General features: G+C 37.8%; 1 protein-coding gene across 1 annotated transcript; it reads left to right on the forward strand.

Moving 5' to 3' along the window:
• The first annotated feature begins 304 nt into the window (after window positions 1-304).
• CALB1 (calbindin 1) lies at window positions 305-18,338 on the forward strand. The gene is made up of 11 exons (XM_042785939.1): window positions 305-484; window positions 836-912; window positions 5,651-5,725; window positions 10,622-10,705; window positions 10,794-10,850; window positions 13,890-13,967; window positions 16,349-16,404; window positions 16,497-16,536; window positions 16,627-16,680; window positions 16,811-16,882; window positions 17,260-18,338. Exons 1-11 carry the CDS (start codon window positions 403-405, stop codon window positions 17,371-17,373), a joined length of 789 nt encoding a protein of 262 aa, XP_042641873.1. The 5' UTR covers window positions 305-402; the 3' UTR covers window positions 17,374-18,338.

An 18,338-nucleotide genomic window follows, 5' to 3' on the forward strand; every position in this document is an offset into this window, starting at 1 on the left:
GCCTCCACCCGGCACCAGCCCACCCCTCACTCCGAACCCACGTGTAGGAGTGACCGTCCCCAGAGGTCTCAGCCGCGGGGACCGGAGGGGGTGCCTCGGGGACGGCCCCGGCCTTGGTGCCGCCGGCGGGAGACCCCGGCCCCCCCCCCCCCCCCCCGCACAGGGCGGGGAGGCCGCGCCGGGGCCCGTGGAGAGGGAGGGCAGCGCCGGGGGGGAGTGGCCCGGCCGGGACGGCCCCATAAATAGCCCTCGGCGGGGCGGCGGCGGGAGGAGCCGTCGCCTCAGTCGCCGCCGCCGCCGCCGCGCCGGCCGCGGACAGAGTCAGCACCGCGGACAGCGCCGCGCCCCTCCGCGCCCCTCCGCGCCCCGCCGCGCCCCGCCGCGCCGCCCCGCGTCCCCACCATGACGGCAGAGACCCACCTGCAGGGCGTGGAGATCTCGGCCGCCCAGTTCTTCGAGATCTGGCACCACTACGACTCCGACGGTGACTCCTTTCCCACTCCCACCCCACCCCCCCCCCCCACCTCCCACCACCACCACCTCTCAACCTCCCGGGGCGGCGGGGGGCGCGGGGGACGGCGGGGAGCAGGCCCGCGGGAGGATGAGGGGGGGACCCCACCGCTCCCCTCCCGAAAGCGGCCCCGGCCCCGCTCCGTGCCCGCCGCCCCGCAGCCTCGGGGCGCAGCCGGGGCCGGTGCCGGGCAAGGCGCGCAGGGAGCCGCCCCCCCGCCCCGCCGGGAGGGAGCCGAGGGCTCGGAGACGTCCCCGCCAGCGCTGGAGAGCGGAGAGAGTTTGGAGGGAGCGGTGACCGCGACCGTAACTCTTTCTGTTGTAGGCAATGGGTACATGGACGGGAAGGAGCTACAAAACTTCATCCAGGAGCTGCAGCAGGCGCGGAAGAAGGCAGGCTTGGTAGGTTAATGTTTCGCCCCGTTTTTCCGTCTTCCCCGGGAAAGAAGAGTTTTCTTGAGCAAACTCCGGTGCCCGCGTTCCTTCTGTTCTCTGTTTCCATCACATGGTTCACGCGCTTGCCTCACCAAGCAGAGGGAAGTAGCTTGGTTAGAAATCGGCAGGTTGGAAACAAAAGAAATGGTGTCCTTTGGAAAGGTGAGGCCAGGGTCCACTCCCTGGAGAGCAGGTCCCGCTCATACCTTGCCAGGCTGTGAGCTGGTACTTCTGACAGTGCTTAAAAAGAAAAGTCAAGAAGTACATGAGCGTTGTATTTCTGTCTTGGATGGGACCTTTTCCCATTGCAATTTATCTTATCTGATACAGATATGTATTGACACGAAAGAGAAAAAAAAAAAAGAGAACAAAAAAAGAAAATGAAAAAACAACACTTCAACTTAGTCCGACTCTGTTTTAATTTCATACCTAATGGGCAGTATGGGCTGAAATGCATTTCTGCCCCTTGGTGGTCACTAAATAGATCTGCAGATGACTGCTAACCACTTTTTGCCCTTCACCAGTGTTATACACCAGGAGTATGAGTACTAATTCCCAGTAGTTTAAACTGTTCAGAGAGACAGCAAAGTTTTGACAATGATGTCAAAACAGTTCTGTCTATGACTTAGTAAAGCATTAACTTCCTCGAAACTGTACCAAGAAAGAAAGAAAGAAAGAAAGGGGAAAATAAAGGGAAAAAGAAAGAAATGAAGGGGGAAAAGAAATAAATGAAAGATTCCATGTAAAGATTTGGAAATAAAACAGAAGTGAACCTTTTTAACAAATAAATTGCCTTTAAAATAATCAGCATCTAAAACAGTCCACTTAACATCAAACTCCTAATATAGCCTAATGGGATCAATTTAAATTAATCTTTGCTAAAAGACTACTGAAGTAACAGAAAAGAAAAAAAAAATTATTTTTTTTTTTTTTTAACTGGATGGCATGTGTGCATGGGGGAAATAGATTAATACTTCATATAAGAATACCTCCAAACTGAGCAATAGCTTTTCAATAGTTAACTTTGCTTTAAAAGTTGCTGTATATTTTAGAAGCAAATGCAAATGCAAAAAAAAAAAAATAATAATATGAATCTTAATTTACTTGGTGGAAAACTGTAGTTTCTTATTAATTGTATGAGCGTGCACTTCACACATCTGAAAATCTGTCTCCCAGCAATGCCTCTAATATTACTGTAGTCTAGGTACCAGTTAATTCTTCTTAGAGCCATTGGTGTAGGCATTCATTTTCATGAGTGTAATTTTAAACTAAAATATTAAAAACAAAACAAAACAAAACAAATCAACAAACAAGAAATGATGCCCCCCCCCCCCAAAAAAAAAAAAAAAAAAGAAAAAAGCCCACAGAAAATTGTGAAAGGAATGGGGTTTTTTAGAGGGAAAAGATCTAATTTATTTTTTTTTTTTTTTAGAGAACAGATTAAACACGACTTCAATACCTTTCTCGTATTACAACAGAACAAATTTATCTTCTATATTGAAGTGCAGGAAACTTAAATATGTCCATTAGAAAGAAGTTATTAAAGCCTGTGTATATTTAGTAAGAATGGCATGATGGCATTCTTAGTAGAAATGCCAATATATTATTCAGTAGTTCAAAAATTAATTAATTAGAAGCTCAAAGAAAAAATAGTTATCATTTTAGGATCAGATTCTTTTATCTCTCAAAGCAAGTGTACATGTCTTCTTATAAACAAAGCCTGCTCAAAATAACACAGAAAACCTTGCAGGATGATTCTTACCTGCTAGAAATTTCATAATTTATGGGGTTTTTTTGAAAAACAAAACAAAACAAAACAAAACCCAAACCTCTGCCTATATCTCACACCATATTTTAAAAATGCTCAAGTGTTTAACTAAGTTTCTTTTCTCATGTCTCTGGTTCAAACCTATCTTTGTAGTGTTCTGCTGAAAAGAGCAATCTACAGTAGCAACATCAAATTCAGTACTTGGTCTATTGGCTCTGGAGTATGGATATATGTCATCTTAGGTTTCAAATCTAAGCTGATTCTTGGATTTGAAGGCTCATTTGCCAAACAAGCATCTCATTAGTTAGTGTCTTGTCTCACGGGATGCTAATTCAGTAACTTTGAATTTCTATTCTTTTGCCAGAAGGGACACATTGAGAAACTAGTGTAGGTTATATGTCATTTCCTTGGCTGTCCTTCTTTTAACACCCCAAAGCTTCTTTGTCATCATTAACTTCTGCATTTCAGGTCACTCTCCTGCTCACTATTTTTGAAATATTCAATTATGCATTCTTCATTGCTGGATTTTACATCAGTCATGCCATATGCATTAAAGAATCACATTGATTCTGTCATCGAATAGGATGGTTTAACATTTCCCAACATTCTTCCCAACTACAGAACTGTTCTAATTATGTTCTAATTCTAATTCTTTTATTAATCCACTCAGTAAGCCCATACTTTCACAGTTGCTTTTTCTCAGATGGAGCAGTAGCCTGCAGCCTGATCCATGCTAGCCCCAAAGGGTGGATGTTTATTTGGAGGTTTTAGGATGTGGGGTTTTATTTGACAAGACTGTCTTTTTGCTTCATGAATTATGGTAGTTAGTGAATTGATCTGATATACTTTCAGATGTGTCGAAAGAACTGCCCCTTTTTTAAAGATAAAAGCTATGTAAGTGTAGAAGTATATCTTCCACTTACTGTGCCCCACATTTATGCAGTAAGTTCTCTATTTAGGTATGACAATTGCCGAAAGAAACTGTGGGGTATAAGTGACTAACACAGAGGTTGATAAAGGGTCAGTAGTTGGATCTCGACTGAGCTACTTCACATTTGTTTGTCGCTTGCTCTGCATATATAAATGATGACAATTACAGTCATGCAAGTGTTTCTGTAATGCCATCTATCCTTTCATTTTCAAATCATATTGAAAAAAACCTAGGTTTTTTCTACATCTCCACTTGGTTGGATGAGTGTCTCTTAAGTTTTAAAAGGGGAGACTGAGGTGTGAAGGGCTAGTTTCTTCATTTCAGACACTGAGCACTGCAACTGTATCAAGTTTAGGACTAGAGTGGTTAAATTTAGGCAAGTTTTTCTGACTGAAAACTTTTATTTGAGTAAAAACTTGAACAACTGAAGCAGGTGAAGCGAGTATCAGAAAGAAAAAAAAAACAAACAAACAAACAAAAAAAACAAAACCAAACAAACAAACCAAAACGAAACAGAAAAAAAAACCCAGAAAAACAACAACCTTTCTAAGTAGCATACTACAGGATGAGCATCCTGTTTTGTTTAACCAGTAATCAGCCATACCTCCTTCAATGGCTGGACACTGTCTGGCACTGCAGAGCTGCTACTAGAAAGATTAGTAAAATATTTAACCGGGACTAATTAAAATCCAGGTGTCTGAATTCTCCATTCTATCTGCTAAGCAAACTTGTCCCCACTTTGGGATCATTAGATGAAAGGTGACATTGAAGTGCATTGTATTAATAACCACATCTCTAATTAAAGCCGTGGCAAATTACTAACCCACCATGGATGACTTTGACAGAAATAGGATACTAGGCCATGATTGTATCAGCTACAAGGAACGGACATTGTAGTTAGCTTTGGTAGTTGAAATTTGGGACAAACTACAACGGACTTTGTACAGCTGAGATTTCCTGTGTCTCCAGTGAAAGAATCACTTAGGTCCTATATAATCAGATCTGTTATAACACCTAAACCTTTAATTTCCAAAGACTGCTGCATCTTCATCTAAAACCACAGAATTGTCCATTGTTTTAATCTAACTGTAGTCCTGATTCTTGCTGCATGGTTTTTCTAACTCACACCAATAAGAAATACAAAGAAAGTTAAGAGTTTAATCAGTATTGAAGGTTGACGGTAGCTCACATCAAAGCAAAGCAAGTCAAGTTGGAGTGTGAAATCAAGTATTTAGATATTCATCCCAAGGCTGGCACCTTTGCTGTAGCCTAGAGTGAGGATAGCCTTTAGAGAGCCGATATATAACAGGGACCATAATTTATATGAACAATTATGATGCCTTTACTCTGTCAGATTTAAGGTACTGCTCAACATTTTCTCCTTCCTAAATCTGCCGCTCTACATTTCAGCAGTGACATTTTGACTCTGTTTCTGTCATAACTAAATACTAAACAGTGAAAAATATGATATCATGATGACTTATTTTGGAGCTAAAATAGCATCCATTGTTCAGGAAAAATCCACTCAAAGATGTCAGAAGGCTATTTTGGTGTTCAGATGTATTATACTGAAATGTTCCTTATTTTGAAAGATTTTGCACTGCCTTCAAGTTACTAATTTAAAAATGAAAACTGGGAAAATTGACTAATAATTGCCTATGAACTTCACTGTCATGCTCTTAAATAAAGGAGCTGTTATACATGTCTTACAACACATCTGTCTATAATTTTTTAATTCTGTAAACTAAAATAGGAATTCTAAATATTTAGATGCCAATCATTCACACTGCCTATAGTTCCTTAGGAAGTAATATTTATCACAATGACATTATTCATGATAAAAAAAATACTCAATTTCATTTAATCTTGAGGAATCTAGATGCAGTAAGCGTGAGTACTTCATTGAATGTAGTGTATTATATAGCAGCTAGTAGAATATTCAAGTAAAAGTTTACATATGTTTCTCTGTGTCTCAAAGTAATGATTCTCTCATTGTAACTTCATAGGATTTAACACCTGAAATGAAAGCTTTTGTGGACCAATATGGGAAGTCTACTGATGGAAAAATAGGAATAGTTGAGGTAAGATGGTTACTTTATAAAAAAAAGACTGACATGTTTACTTGTAAAAAATACATTTAGCACAGAACAACGTGAACATAATATGTAAATAGTTTGGAATTTTAGTTGCACAGAAAATTTCTTCCCCTGTCTTAAGATCTTTAGTATATTTTTCACTAATGAACTTTTTTCATTAAAAAAAAAGGTATTCCTTACCCCTCTCCAGACATTTCACTATAATTCATTTAACGTTGCCTGATTTATTCAGCACAAATAAGCATCAGTAGCAATTTAGTTTTCCTGCAAAGCAGATAAAAGGTCTGTTTTAGAAGTTTAAATTGTGAAATATAATATGATTTATTTCTACCAAAGATTTTTGAAGTAATGTTCTGTCACCACTCCTATAGTGAGGATAACACACAAGTGAACACAATTGGGCAATCACTGTATGTAGTTTATTCTAAAAAATATATGTATATGGTAAGAGAGCAGGTTAATCATATTACATTTTTTGAAAAAAAATAATAGTTGTGATTCAGCTTGTGAAAGATCGGGATTTTTTATGAATTCTTTTCTTGAACTTTAACAGAATTTCAGGCAGAAAATTCCCCTATTCCTTACTCCCACTTTCTAGAGAGGACAAAGATAACCAACCCCTTCTACATGTACAGCTGCTCAACAACTGTATAATTTAGACAGCTTGCTAGGAAGGCAGGAACCATAGTATTTTCTCCCTCTTTCACTCTTCAGTGCTGCAAGTCAAAAAGGAGAGTTTGCTGGGTTACAGCTTGAGAACTCACTTTTTCAAGCCTAAATCTATGACTCATTTATGTCACTCTGAGTGCAGTGAGACTGCAGTTTTATTATTAAATGCTTTTTTTTTTTTTTTTTTTTTTCTGATAATAAGAAATCTGACCTAGAGAGCTAATTAAGAAACATCTGGAAACAAGACATGTCTGCAAAATTTTAAAGTGACCAACTTTGGGTCAGTAGCTAATTTTAAAATAGAGGACTGAATAGAATCTGTAAAAGTCAATAGGAAGCATCACTATCACTGCTGATATAACAGATCATTTGAGGGTATCTTTTCTCCTCTGTCATGTGTCTGAATTGTATATACTTGATTAAATGCATATGTAATTACAACTAAACTACCATAGATATATAAACAGTTCGTTTCACTTGCAGCTATAATTGATTTTTAAAAATGCATCTTTGGACAATACTTAGCATTGATCAAATAGTTCTGCATCTAAAAAGAACTATTGTTTATTTGGACTAACAAATTGTTTGGTTCTGGACTAATAAATGCTTATTCAGTTGGTATTGAATAATCCTATTCAATTTAGTATTTTTGAATATGTGTAATAGCAAGCATTGGATGCAAGAGGAATGTGTAGACAGTGCCTGCAAAATAATGTGTTTCTTTGCTTAGGAATAACTGAAAGTTTTACCTTTCAAGTTTTATTTTTGATTCTGCTATTGACTTACGGGATAAAGGGTGAACAAATCCAACAGGGCCTGATACAGTGCAGTGCTCACCACCTTCAGTGAAGTGCCAAGCATGCTCAGCATCCACAGAAGCCACTGAATAGTGACAGTACTCAGTTCAGTGACTGAAGGGACTTTCTCCCTTAATACAGCAGTTTCCTAACCCAATAGCTATATTTTATTTCACTTATATCAGCACGAAGCTTGATTTGGAAAGTGCTGATGGGACTCAGACAAAATGTGTTGTACGTGCAGAGCAGTAAGATATTAAAGTTGGCATTTTGACTTGATTCTTCTTCCTTACAAACAAAAATATCCAGTAATTCCAGATTTCTACCATTTACATAGTACATCAAATAGTTTTTCTGAAAAAGTGTATGCACGTTGTTTAAAAAAAGTTATGTAAAACATTCAGACTCCCAGCCAGAATAATAATGAATACCCCAGCATCTGACAGAAAATGTCCTAGTGAATAATGAGTTTTCAGGAAAGGTATGTTGACTGAGATAAAGAGGAGGCCTAGGTGGCTTCACAGAGGGAGGATTGGATTTTCAACTCAGATTAAGTGTCAATTCTGTCTTTGCAAGCACGCTGCAGTTAGTTCACTAGCTTTTATCCAGTGTCCTCCAGCTAAAGGCAGAGTCTGACCTGTCCACTTGCTTATTATTGTGTAAGGGGCTTTTAATTCACCTTTTGTATTCATTCAGACCAACACTTTCACTAAAATGTGGATGTGAAACCCAAGGTATCAAAATTCAGGACTGCAGAAATTACACATTCAAATTATTCAAAGCTTACTGCTGCCATAAAAATAACTACTTATTAGCCTAAAATATTCTTTGTACTCCAATTCTCTAAGATTTTAAAAAGCAAATTCACTGTATTAGTTGAAATGAATTTTAAAAAGCATTAAATAGCAGCAGAATTTACTTAGAGAATGATTTCTAGAAAATAGTTCTGATACTGTTTTAAGTATGGAGAGTATTTTTTCTGTTAGGTAACCGAAAAAGACATACCCCAACCTACAGCTAAGCACATAGGAGTCAAGCCAGTCTCAGGCTTTGTGGTTGTCCTCTATTTCTCATGATGCAGAAGTAGCAGACATTCCTCATAAAAGCAGCAGAGCTCACAGAAACACTCACTAAACTGCTATTGCTGCCATACACGAGCTCGTAGCGGTCTGCATGCTTATTCAAACATGCCCACAGAGTCCCCCTGTGCTTATCCTCACAAAGAAGACATCATTAGAAATAGCATCAGGTTTCTATATTTCCTCTCTGTAGTGGTAAAACTGGGACTAGGAAGTTGAGCCAGTTTCCACATAATCTCTGCATCCCTTAATAATGCAGAGTTTTCCACAAAAAGCATTTTAATGCTATTTAATGCATGAGCTTGGAGTACTGGACTTCTCTTTAGCTATATTGTTTCTATTTTGCTAAAGGGTGCAAAAGAAAGAAAACATGAAAGACATATTTTGGCGGAAACCTGAGCTAATTCTGGATATTGAGCTACTTCATCTTTGTAATATAAAAGCCTGTTCTTCCCCCTGAGACTTACAAAGGGTGAGAGGTATAGTTTAAAATAAGGTAATTTTCTTCCAGAGGTAATATATTCTGTACCTCAAATACAGTTTGGTACTTCTAGTAAGCTGTTGATGTTAGTAAGATGTTAATGATTCTTTGGAAAGTTACTATTTTACATTTACCCTTGCACTTTGTACTATTTTACAGTGCCCTTTCAAAATTCACCAGTTAGCTACAGAGATTGGACGAATGACATCTTATTTATAATTTCCGCATATGTAAACTCTTTGCCACTGTCATAATCAGTCCCTTCCCCCAAACTCTGCTTATTATTATAATTAGTTCTTCCATTCAACATTTGTTATAGAGTAGGAACTTTGATTTATTTTAAAAATCAAAGCTCCCCTGTCAGGGGAGAAATAAAGAATTTTTCCCATAGATCAGTACTAAGTTACACACAGCTATTGCGTACATATGAACATGTACTTACGTACTTGTGTATGTGCTATTTATAATGGAGTAGGTTTCGAAAGCTGCTGACAAGAACACATTGTTTAAGTTGATTGGGTTTGGTGTGCAGCCGTTTAGCAAAAGCACTCAGAACGCTCTGATGGGCCTGACAGCCTGTCATCAACGGCACCATTTCCGTAAGGAGAGTGCTCTGATGTGTCTTTTCAGTTAACACTTACAGAATAGAACTGATTCCCTGCACAGATGATTTTAGAGAAATGAGATATCCGTTTCCACACCCTTGTTGTGCCCGTAGGGTGAGAGGGAGAGCTGAACTCACCTACAGTGCCACAGGAACCCAATAAAAAAACCTGAGCAGTTAGGCAATAGCACTGAAATCGACAGAATGAGGGATTTGAGGGTGTGAAATGAATGCAGAAAAACAAAAATTTGAATGAAAATTTTAAGATGGGGTTCCAGCAAGTCTGCAGATGTAATTTTTCATAAAAGAATGCAACTAAGAAATCTGTGTTTCTCCATTTTCTCTTCCTAGTAAGCACAGCTGGTCTATTCTTCAAGTAAAAAGTTTTCTTTAATCAAAACACATTTCATACATTTTGAGGACAGAAAAAAAATATTGGGCTTTTGTTAAAAAACAAATCATGATTTTGCATTAAATTATACAGCATACTGTCCATCTTCTACATTTGTCACTTGCCAAAATTGAGTTATAGTAAATGAACATTTTCAATAATCAGTACAATAATGTCTGATTTTAAAAAAGCCTTTTGTAGAGCAGAGGCATTGGAAGAACCACCCCTAATTTTGCAGGGCTAAAAGCCCTTTTGATTTCTTTCTGCTATTTATAGCTTTTCTTGAACACATCTCTGTGCCTGACAAATGATCACCTGTTGCCATCCCCTTACCCTCCCCACTCTCTCTTTTTCTCCCAGCATTTCCATCTATTTTTCTGTTTACTTTACATGTATTCTTCATGTCAGTGTTCCTCTCTCTTCTTCCCCTTCCTCAGTACCTGTGAGTAGTCTATTTTCCTCACTTTCTTAATCCGTGATCCTTCACACTTAGTCTCTAAACATCCTTGCGTTATGCGTTCCCTTCGTGTCGATTCCAAGTTTTTCACCACAGATCCTAACTCTGCATGGGTGAATTTTTTCCCTGCTTTCCCCACCTACCCCTCCAGTAAAGTGCTGTTTCACTCCCTTCTCTCAGACCTCAGTTCTGTTTGACCTTGATGAATATGTGAAAGCTGCAAGCCAGGAGCCTTTCAGAGGCATCTTCCAAACCTTTCAGCTAACAGGACGAAGCTTCCTATGGGGCCACAATAGAGCAGTATGAGCACAACGAATTTAATACGCTTTTAAAGAGTTTAATGCTCTCTTTCAGCTGACCTAATGAAGAAACAAAATTTAATCCTTCTTTAATTCTGTTACAGCTTGCTCAGATATTACCAACAGAAGAGAATTTCCTGTTGTTCTTCAGATGCCAGCAGCTAAAGTCAAGTGAAGATTTCATGCAGGTACAATATGAAAAGTTGCCTTTTGTAAAATCATCCAAGACCCACTTGCCATAAATATATCATTAAAGCATCTACGTTCTGATTGCAGACATGGAGAAAATATGACAGTGACCACAGTGGCTTCATTGATTCTGAGGAACTTAAGGTAAACCAGCATCTATGAGTATGCACAACATGAGAACAGGCGTTGGATTACAGCCTGTGCTGCTATCTGTTTCTTCAGATACCCACCCATGCATGTTTTTGCATTTCAAACATGGCCGAAAAGCAATATGATTAGCTGATATTTTTATCACCAGTAAATTATTTAAACTGAAACTCTAATCTGATCAATGTTTTTTAAAACATGTTTTAATTCAGATCAATGTTTGTGTCAAGTGACTCATGGTAGCAGGTACTTTAGCTTAGAGGTAAGAAATATTAAGAAAGCAAGATAGGACTCTGACAGCTATGTTGATTTTTTTTTTTGGTATATTAAGGAGGATGGCTGTTTTGTTGTCTTTTCTTCTAAGGGCATCACTACCATTTATCACTATGTTGCTGCACAGATCATGTACTCTCAAGTATCATGTAACCCTACAGTTTTCACTATAATACTGTTGGATCAACACAAATGCAATGGTGCTGCCCTTGCTTGGTTAACCTAGTGAGGTTTTGGTATCATCCTTAATATGCACAAATAAGAGCAGAATTTAGATGATTCCATTAGCCATCTCAGCCTTGCAGCGTTAACGAACCTTAAAAATAGAGTGACTTACCTCCCTAATCATAAAACTAACAGCAATTTGTAGATGCTGAATCACAGAGTGGTTGGAAGGGACCTCTGGAGGTCATCTGGTCCAAGCCCCCTCCCAGGTAGGGACATCTAGAGCCAGTTGCCCAGGACCATGTCCAGATGGCTTTTGAATATCTCCAAGGATGAAGACTCCACAACTTTTCTGGGCAACCTGTGCCAGTGCTTGGTCACACCCATGGTGAAAATGTGTTTCCTGATGTTCAGAGCAAACCTCCCGTGTTTCAGCTTGTGCTCATTGCCTCTGGTCCTGACACTGGGCACCAGCCTGGCTCCATCCTCTTTGAGCCCTCCCTTGAAATATTTACATAGGTTGATGAGGTCCCCCTGAGCCTTCTGTTCCCCAGGCTGAACAGTCCCAGCTCTCTCAGCCTTTCCTCATAGGAGAGATGCTCGTATACAACAGCCTCTGAGTAGAAAGGTGCCATTTTCCACAGTTCAATTGCACTTGATACATTACTGCAGCTTTAAATTCACAGAAATCAAAACAATTCATAACAAGAGAAAGACCTAGCCGTATTTATCCATCTAATTTGGACTATTCTGCCCACATGTGGTATTCTAAAGAAGAATTACATAAGCTCTATTAACTAACTGAGAGATCAAATTGTGTGAAATCCTTAGAGCACTTCTGTTCAGAAGGAGAATCCACATCAGACAAGTCACATCTTTTTTCCTTTTCCCTTCCCCTTCCTCTTTGAGTCTGGTATCTGTGTGATGTTTGCCAAGGATCCTACCACAAGGTAACCCCCAGGCAGATGAGCCCATTCTTCTGCTGGCTGGTCACAGCAGGCCGGTGTATCTAAAGTCTGTAGGGTCAGGAGGAAGCCACGCACATAGCACTTGAGAACTCTCCAGCTGTTAGAGGATGCCTTAAGGACTGTTGCCAGCTGCTGTAATTTAAAATAGACTTTAAAAGGCAGGACTGATTGAGGACCAGCTGAAGAATGAAGACAATTTAACTGGATCCCTAATGGTCCCATCTCTTGTGCTGTGAGATTTTGTCCTCCTCAGAGAAACAGGCCATTTTACCATATTGAAATTAAGACATGAATGTCCAGTTTATTTTTGAATCAGCATTTCTTGACAAGCCAAAACACTTTAAGTATTTTGTATGTGAGGAGTACACTTACTTACAACCTTGTAAGAGAAATTTAAGCTGGAAATCAGGAAAACTTTCTCACAACAGTAACGGCAGTGAAATATGTTGTCTAAGGGGGAGGCAGACTGTCCATCACTGCCTGTGTTTCAGAAATGTTTAACAATAGCTCAGATCAGACAGTAACTCAGGATGCTTACATATAGATGATCTTTTCTCGAGACATGGAGACAGCCTGGTATCCCTTCAATGTCCTTTCCAGTTCTATTTTCCATCAAAGCACACAAGATTAAACATGTCTTCATAACATCCATTTGCAACATTCGTCATGTTCTTTGTATACAAGATACCAGGAAGGCTCTCCAGCATGAAGGGGCTCAGACTAGAAAAACTATAGTGGCTATCAGTCATATGACTATTGAAGTGGTTGCATTCAAGTTCCAGAATGTCATTTATGTAGAAATAGATTTTCTTATGAACTATTCCATTTTAAATCTTGAAATGTGGCCCAAAATTCCACAAAAATAATGACACTCCAACTGATGACAGTAATTAGGTACTTCACTGAGCATTGACAGGCATACAGACATCTCAGGTCTTGTAGTGCTTTTGTTAAATAAATTGATATCTTTCTTTTTTCACGTCACAGATCTCGTACAGAAATTTAAACCACTGAATGGGTAGAAACAATCTTATTTTTTAAAGAAAAAATGGCTGGTGTTTCAAGTCAGGTATCAAATCCTCATTCAAAAAACGCAATAAAACTGGCTACACACATTTAAAATACAAGGTAGGAAGGAGCAACATAGGTTGCTGTTCATTTCTAGCATCAGTTACTGCCATAGGCAAGGAGAAAACTCGATTAATCATTGATCTTTTCTGTAAAATTGTTCCTATGTTGCAAGAAGTGATTAGACATCCAAGTTTTCAAGGACTCTCAAGGTTAATTAGTTTAGTTTACTGATAGAGCTGATTAGGAAGCAGTATACTTGAAAGCCAAACTATTTTTTCCAAATTCACAATACAACAAATGGCATACAACGCAGAAAGTTTTATGAGTCACTTTTTCCAAATAAAACTGTGCAATATACTTGAATTGATCAAAAGAAACTGTTATATTCTTAGCTGTTAATTACTACTTCTTTTCATACTTATTTGGAACTTCAGCAGTAAATACTAAAGTGGGAATAAAATAGTATTTCCCATTCATTACTTTGATCTGAAGTTAGCAAGTCAAGCATTTTATACTGTAGATAAAAATTCACCTATAACTCTTCTATTTATTTTAACAGAGCTTCTTGAAAGATTTATTACAGAAAGCAAATAAGCAGATTGAAGACTCCAAGCTATCAGAATACACAGAAATAATGGTAAGATTAATTACAGCCATATTTCATCAAGACTGGATTAATCTAAACTCTGTTTATCTTTAGGCACTGGAAGGCTCCAACTGACTTGGACCACAACCAGGTCCTAATCAGGCTAACTATGTCATTGCAAGAGAGACACGATTGTGGCATCTAGCACTGCAAGTACTTTGCAAGCACAAAGCAAGAGCTTTGATGGGCAGTTTTCAGTGCTACTTAAAAAAAAAAAAAAAAAAAGTGCCCAGGAATTTTGAATCTTCTTGGTATTTATATAAAATTAGACCATACCATAGTATTTTCCCCTGTTCTGCTTCCCTGTGACATTAGTTGCAAAACCAAAGTCTCCACAGTTCATAGGAGAAAAAATTGTACCTGTGATAGTTACATTATTATGTTTAGATCAAATTAATTCGAGGTTACTTTCTATGTTTTGCCTAACTGTGCTGCAGTGTCTGTCTCATCTTAAAAACCATCACTGCATGGCATTTCCATATCAGATTTGCAAACATCTCACTCTTTCCTTCTCCCCCACTTCAAGAAGGAGAAGCTGATGTTTTAGGTAAACACTAGAGCAAAACTGTCGCTTCCCTGGCCTTAAATCAGCCTCTCCTTGGGGCTCTCCTTCCATCTCACCATGATGGTGCTCCATGGTAAGGACCAGTATTGGCTTCTGAGTGGATGTTTCAAGAAAATAACTCAGAATTCTTATCCTCAGGAAAGGTGTAACACTACTTTTTGTTTTGTTTTACCAGCTTGGTTTCATCCTAAAGTATTTTTAGCAATCAAAAATGTGCTAGGTGAGCACACTAGCCCTCAAACTGACCTGAGAATGGCTGACCAAAACTTGTGTTTCTCCTGGAAAAAGTCTCCTGGTTTGTTGTATCCATATAAACCATTTACATAAAATTGTCACTGTTTATTCACTGGTGAAGGTAACACATATCCTTTTCATTCAGGGAGCTTTTTAACCTTCATCTTAAAGTGAGTTCTAAGTTCTGGCCTTTGCAGAGACACAGTAACAAAGAATTAACAGCAGTAAGAAAAAAAAATAAAAGGCCAATTCTCCCATAATCTCCTCAGAAACTAGAAAAGAAGACTAATAGAAAACTTACAGTTCTGACCAGCTGCAGGCAGCTGCAGCCAGCCACTAACAACCCATCAAAATACAAAATATGTTGACTTCACGGCTGCTACTGCTTACCTCCCCAAATGCAAATCTCTTTTCATGGGAAATGCATGCAAGGCAGATGCTTTTATACAAGGAAAGAAAATGTTAGAAGGAACCAGGGTGTTATGTAGAAATAAATGTTTATAGAATTGGCTTCTTTTCTGATCTCCTTTGCCATTTATTGTTTATTAACCAAGTCAAATTAGGTCTTTTTTCATGGCATTAATTCTGTCTTTAAAAAGATATACACTTACCTCAGTACAGGATTCTACTTTTCCTCTTATTGAAAAATTACATCTGAAATTACTGTGACTGAAAGTGATGGGATGGAGTGTGGGTGGTGGTGTTTTCAGTAGTGTCTAACAATGTTTTGTACAGTTTGCTGCTTTTGTGACTCTCTTATATAGCAAAGGCAAAATAAGACTTGAAAGAAGAAAAATGGAACTGTATATATAAAAACTGGAAGTCCCGCACAGGTGCAACATCTCTACTTCTAATAACAAAGATAAGCTGTTTCCACCTCTCAAGCAGCACAAGCTCACCTTTTCAAGGCCTCAAAGGAAAACACTTTAATACAATAGGGTGTTTAAAAATTAATAGAAATAGTCCTCACTTATTTTGTCAAATTATATTAATATATTTATTCTTATAATTTAATGATAATTATTTTGGGAGATTTAATTTCTCATTTTCATACCATCAACAGAATGTGATCATCTACAGTATCTGTTCACTCTTTTCTTGGAATGTATCACAGAAACAGAATGTGATCTTTACTTAAATATTTAGTTCTAGCAGTCAATTGAATGACATGTCTATTATTTTCTGTCTAAGGAATTGAATTACATTATAAGGAATTTTATATTATAAGGAATTGGATTATATCAAAATTTACCTGTCTGTTTCAATTTTATGAATACAGAATAATGATGCTATTGTCATATCATGACATGAAGTCAAAAGTAAAATGTTATCATGTCAACACTCCTCTCATTTATAAATACTTACACACACATTTCTCATATGGGACATTCATCACTGTAAGCAGGCTAAGACCTACCTTACAGTAGGTTGATCAGAATGGTTCATTTGGTTTCTTACCACGCTTTTGCAGTAGTATTTAATTTGGGTTTAATTTAGTTTAAGTTTTCCAAAGTGTTTTCTACACTAAGTTGATTAATTTTGATTAGTAATGCAAAATTATGTATTCTTTCAGCTCAGGATGTTTGATGCAAACAACGATGGAAAGCTGGAGCTTACTGAACTGGCCAGGTATGTCTTCCGTCTCTTTTCGCAACAAATATGTAGCAATCACTGTTATGGAAACAGTTAAAAATTTTAACCTTTGTTTTTTCTCTCCAAAGACTACTCCCTGTACAGGAAAATTTTCTTATTAAATTTCAGGTAAGAATATTCACATTCTTAAGGTAACCTGTTACCACCACACATAACTGGTGTCATTAATGGATTTTTTTTTTTTCTTTTGGCATTTAGGGTGTCAAAATGTGTGCAAAAGAATTCAATAAAGCCTTTGAGATGTATGATCAAGTAAGCCTTCAAAACACTTTTATTAATTGCATAGTCTGATGGCACGCACTTTCTGAATTTGTGGAAAATTAGCTATAACCTCTGAAATGAAAAACAAATGTTTAAAATTACCTTTAATGCTATTTTTCAGGATGGTAGTGGCTATATAGATGAAAATGAACTTGATGCACTACTGAAGGATCTCTGTGAAAAGAACAAAAAGGTAATCCTAGAGGGCTTTTTGTCCCCTTAGAGATTAGATTTAATTTGGATTTTAAGGATACATTAATCCACCCAATTAAAATAAATATAGAGCTTCTAAATCATAATTCCTGAAATCAAAAGTACCTGAACTAGGGGAGTTGTGATTACATAGCAAGACTGTCAAAAGCTTGCTTCTGAGACTTCAGCTATCACCAATCTAACATATGCTATAATACGGATAACAAGCAAACACATAAACAACATTTGCAGTGTGCTACTGTTGGACAAACTGAGAATACCCTTTTTTTTTTTTTTCTCATTCTCTGCTATTGGATGCAAACTTGTCCATGCTGGTAACTAAACAGGATTATAAAACATTATCTGTTCTTTAAATAGGAATTAGACATTAACAACCTTGCAACATACAAGAAAAGCATCATGGCCTTGTCTGACGGAGGAAAGCTTTACCGAGCAGAACTGGCTCTTATTCTCTGTGCTGAGGAAAACTAGAACTCTTCTATCATGTCCACTTAACTAGTGATGTACTCTATCTACACAATAACTGTGCACTATAAGGGAGTAGGCTGTATTTTTAAACTGCATATAGAAAATTAGCCAGGATGTGTGGCACATTCCTTTCAGTTTGTTTCTATACTGTTTGTAATGTACAGTTTTTGTAACAATAAGATTGATAAAGAGAACGTCTATGTTTGGGCCAGTCTGTATATTCAAAAAGAAACTAAAATATGTTGGGGTTGGTTTTGGTTTTGTTTTGGCTTTTTTTTTTTTTTGCTTTCCTAAACACAGCTGGAAAAAAAAATGAAACCTGCTGACATTGCTGTGGTCATCATATCCTTTGACACTTAAAACATTTCTTGTTGAACTACATAACAAAAAGGTCTACAGATATTTTTCCCCATTGCAACTAAATGTTTTGTTTTTTTTTTTAAATTCAAAAGATTAATTCAGATTAAATATGATCTAGGTCTGAAACAGGACAGGAACACTGGATGTCTGATTTCCAAAATCTAATAAGGCACTAAGAAATATTTTCACTTGTCAAACCACCCACTCACAGGTCTGTGCTCTCTGCAGTTTTTCAATGACTCTCCTCATTACAAGCTCATACTATATAGACAAAGCATTTATCTGGGATAGATATCCACACAGTAGTTGACAAAAATATAGTTTTCAATCTAGTTGTTTAACTTTACTGAATTTAAACATAGTCACTTCAGAAATAAATGCCTTTAATCTGTCTTTGAATCCTGGCTAAATGACAGGTAGTATAGTTAATACACAGATTAACATATGATATTGTAAGTGTACCTTTCATGACTATTGCTGTGTCAGAGAATATGACAATCCATTTTCTAAACTATTTTCACATTTTGCAGGTTATAATTATTCTAGTAAATTGCTGTTTTTACATCATATTCTGTGTAATCTATAATTAAATTTAATATCCTAAGATT

This window comes from Tyto alba, unplaced genomic scaffold (genome assembly GCF_018691265.1).
Source record: "Tyto alba isolate M040663 unplaced genomic scaffold, T.alba_DEE_v4.0 Super-Scaffold_9, whole genome shotgun sequence".
Lineage (NCBI taxonomy): Eukaryota > Metazoa > Chordata > Aves > Strigiformes > Tytonidae > Tyto > Tyto alba.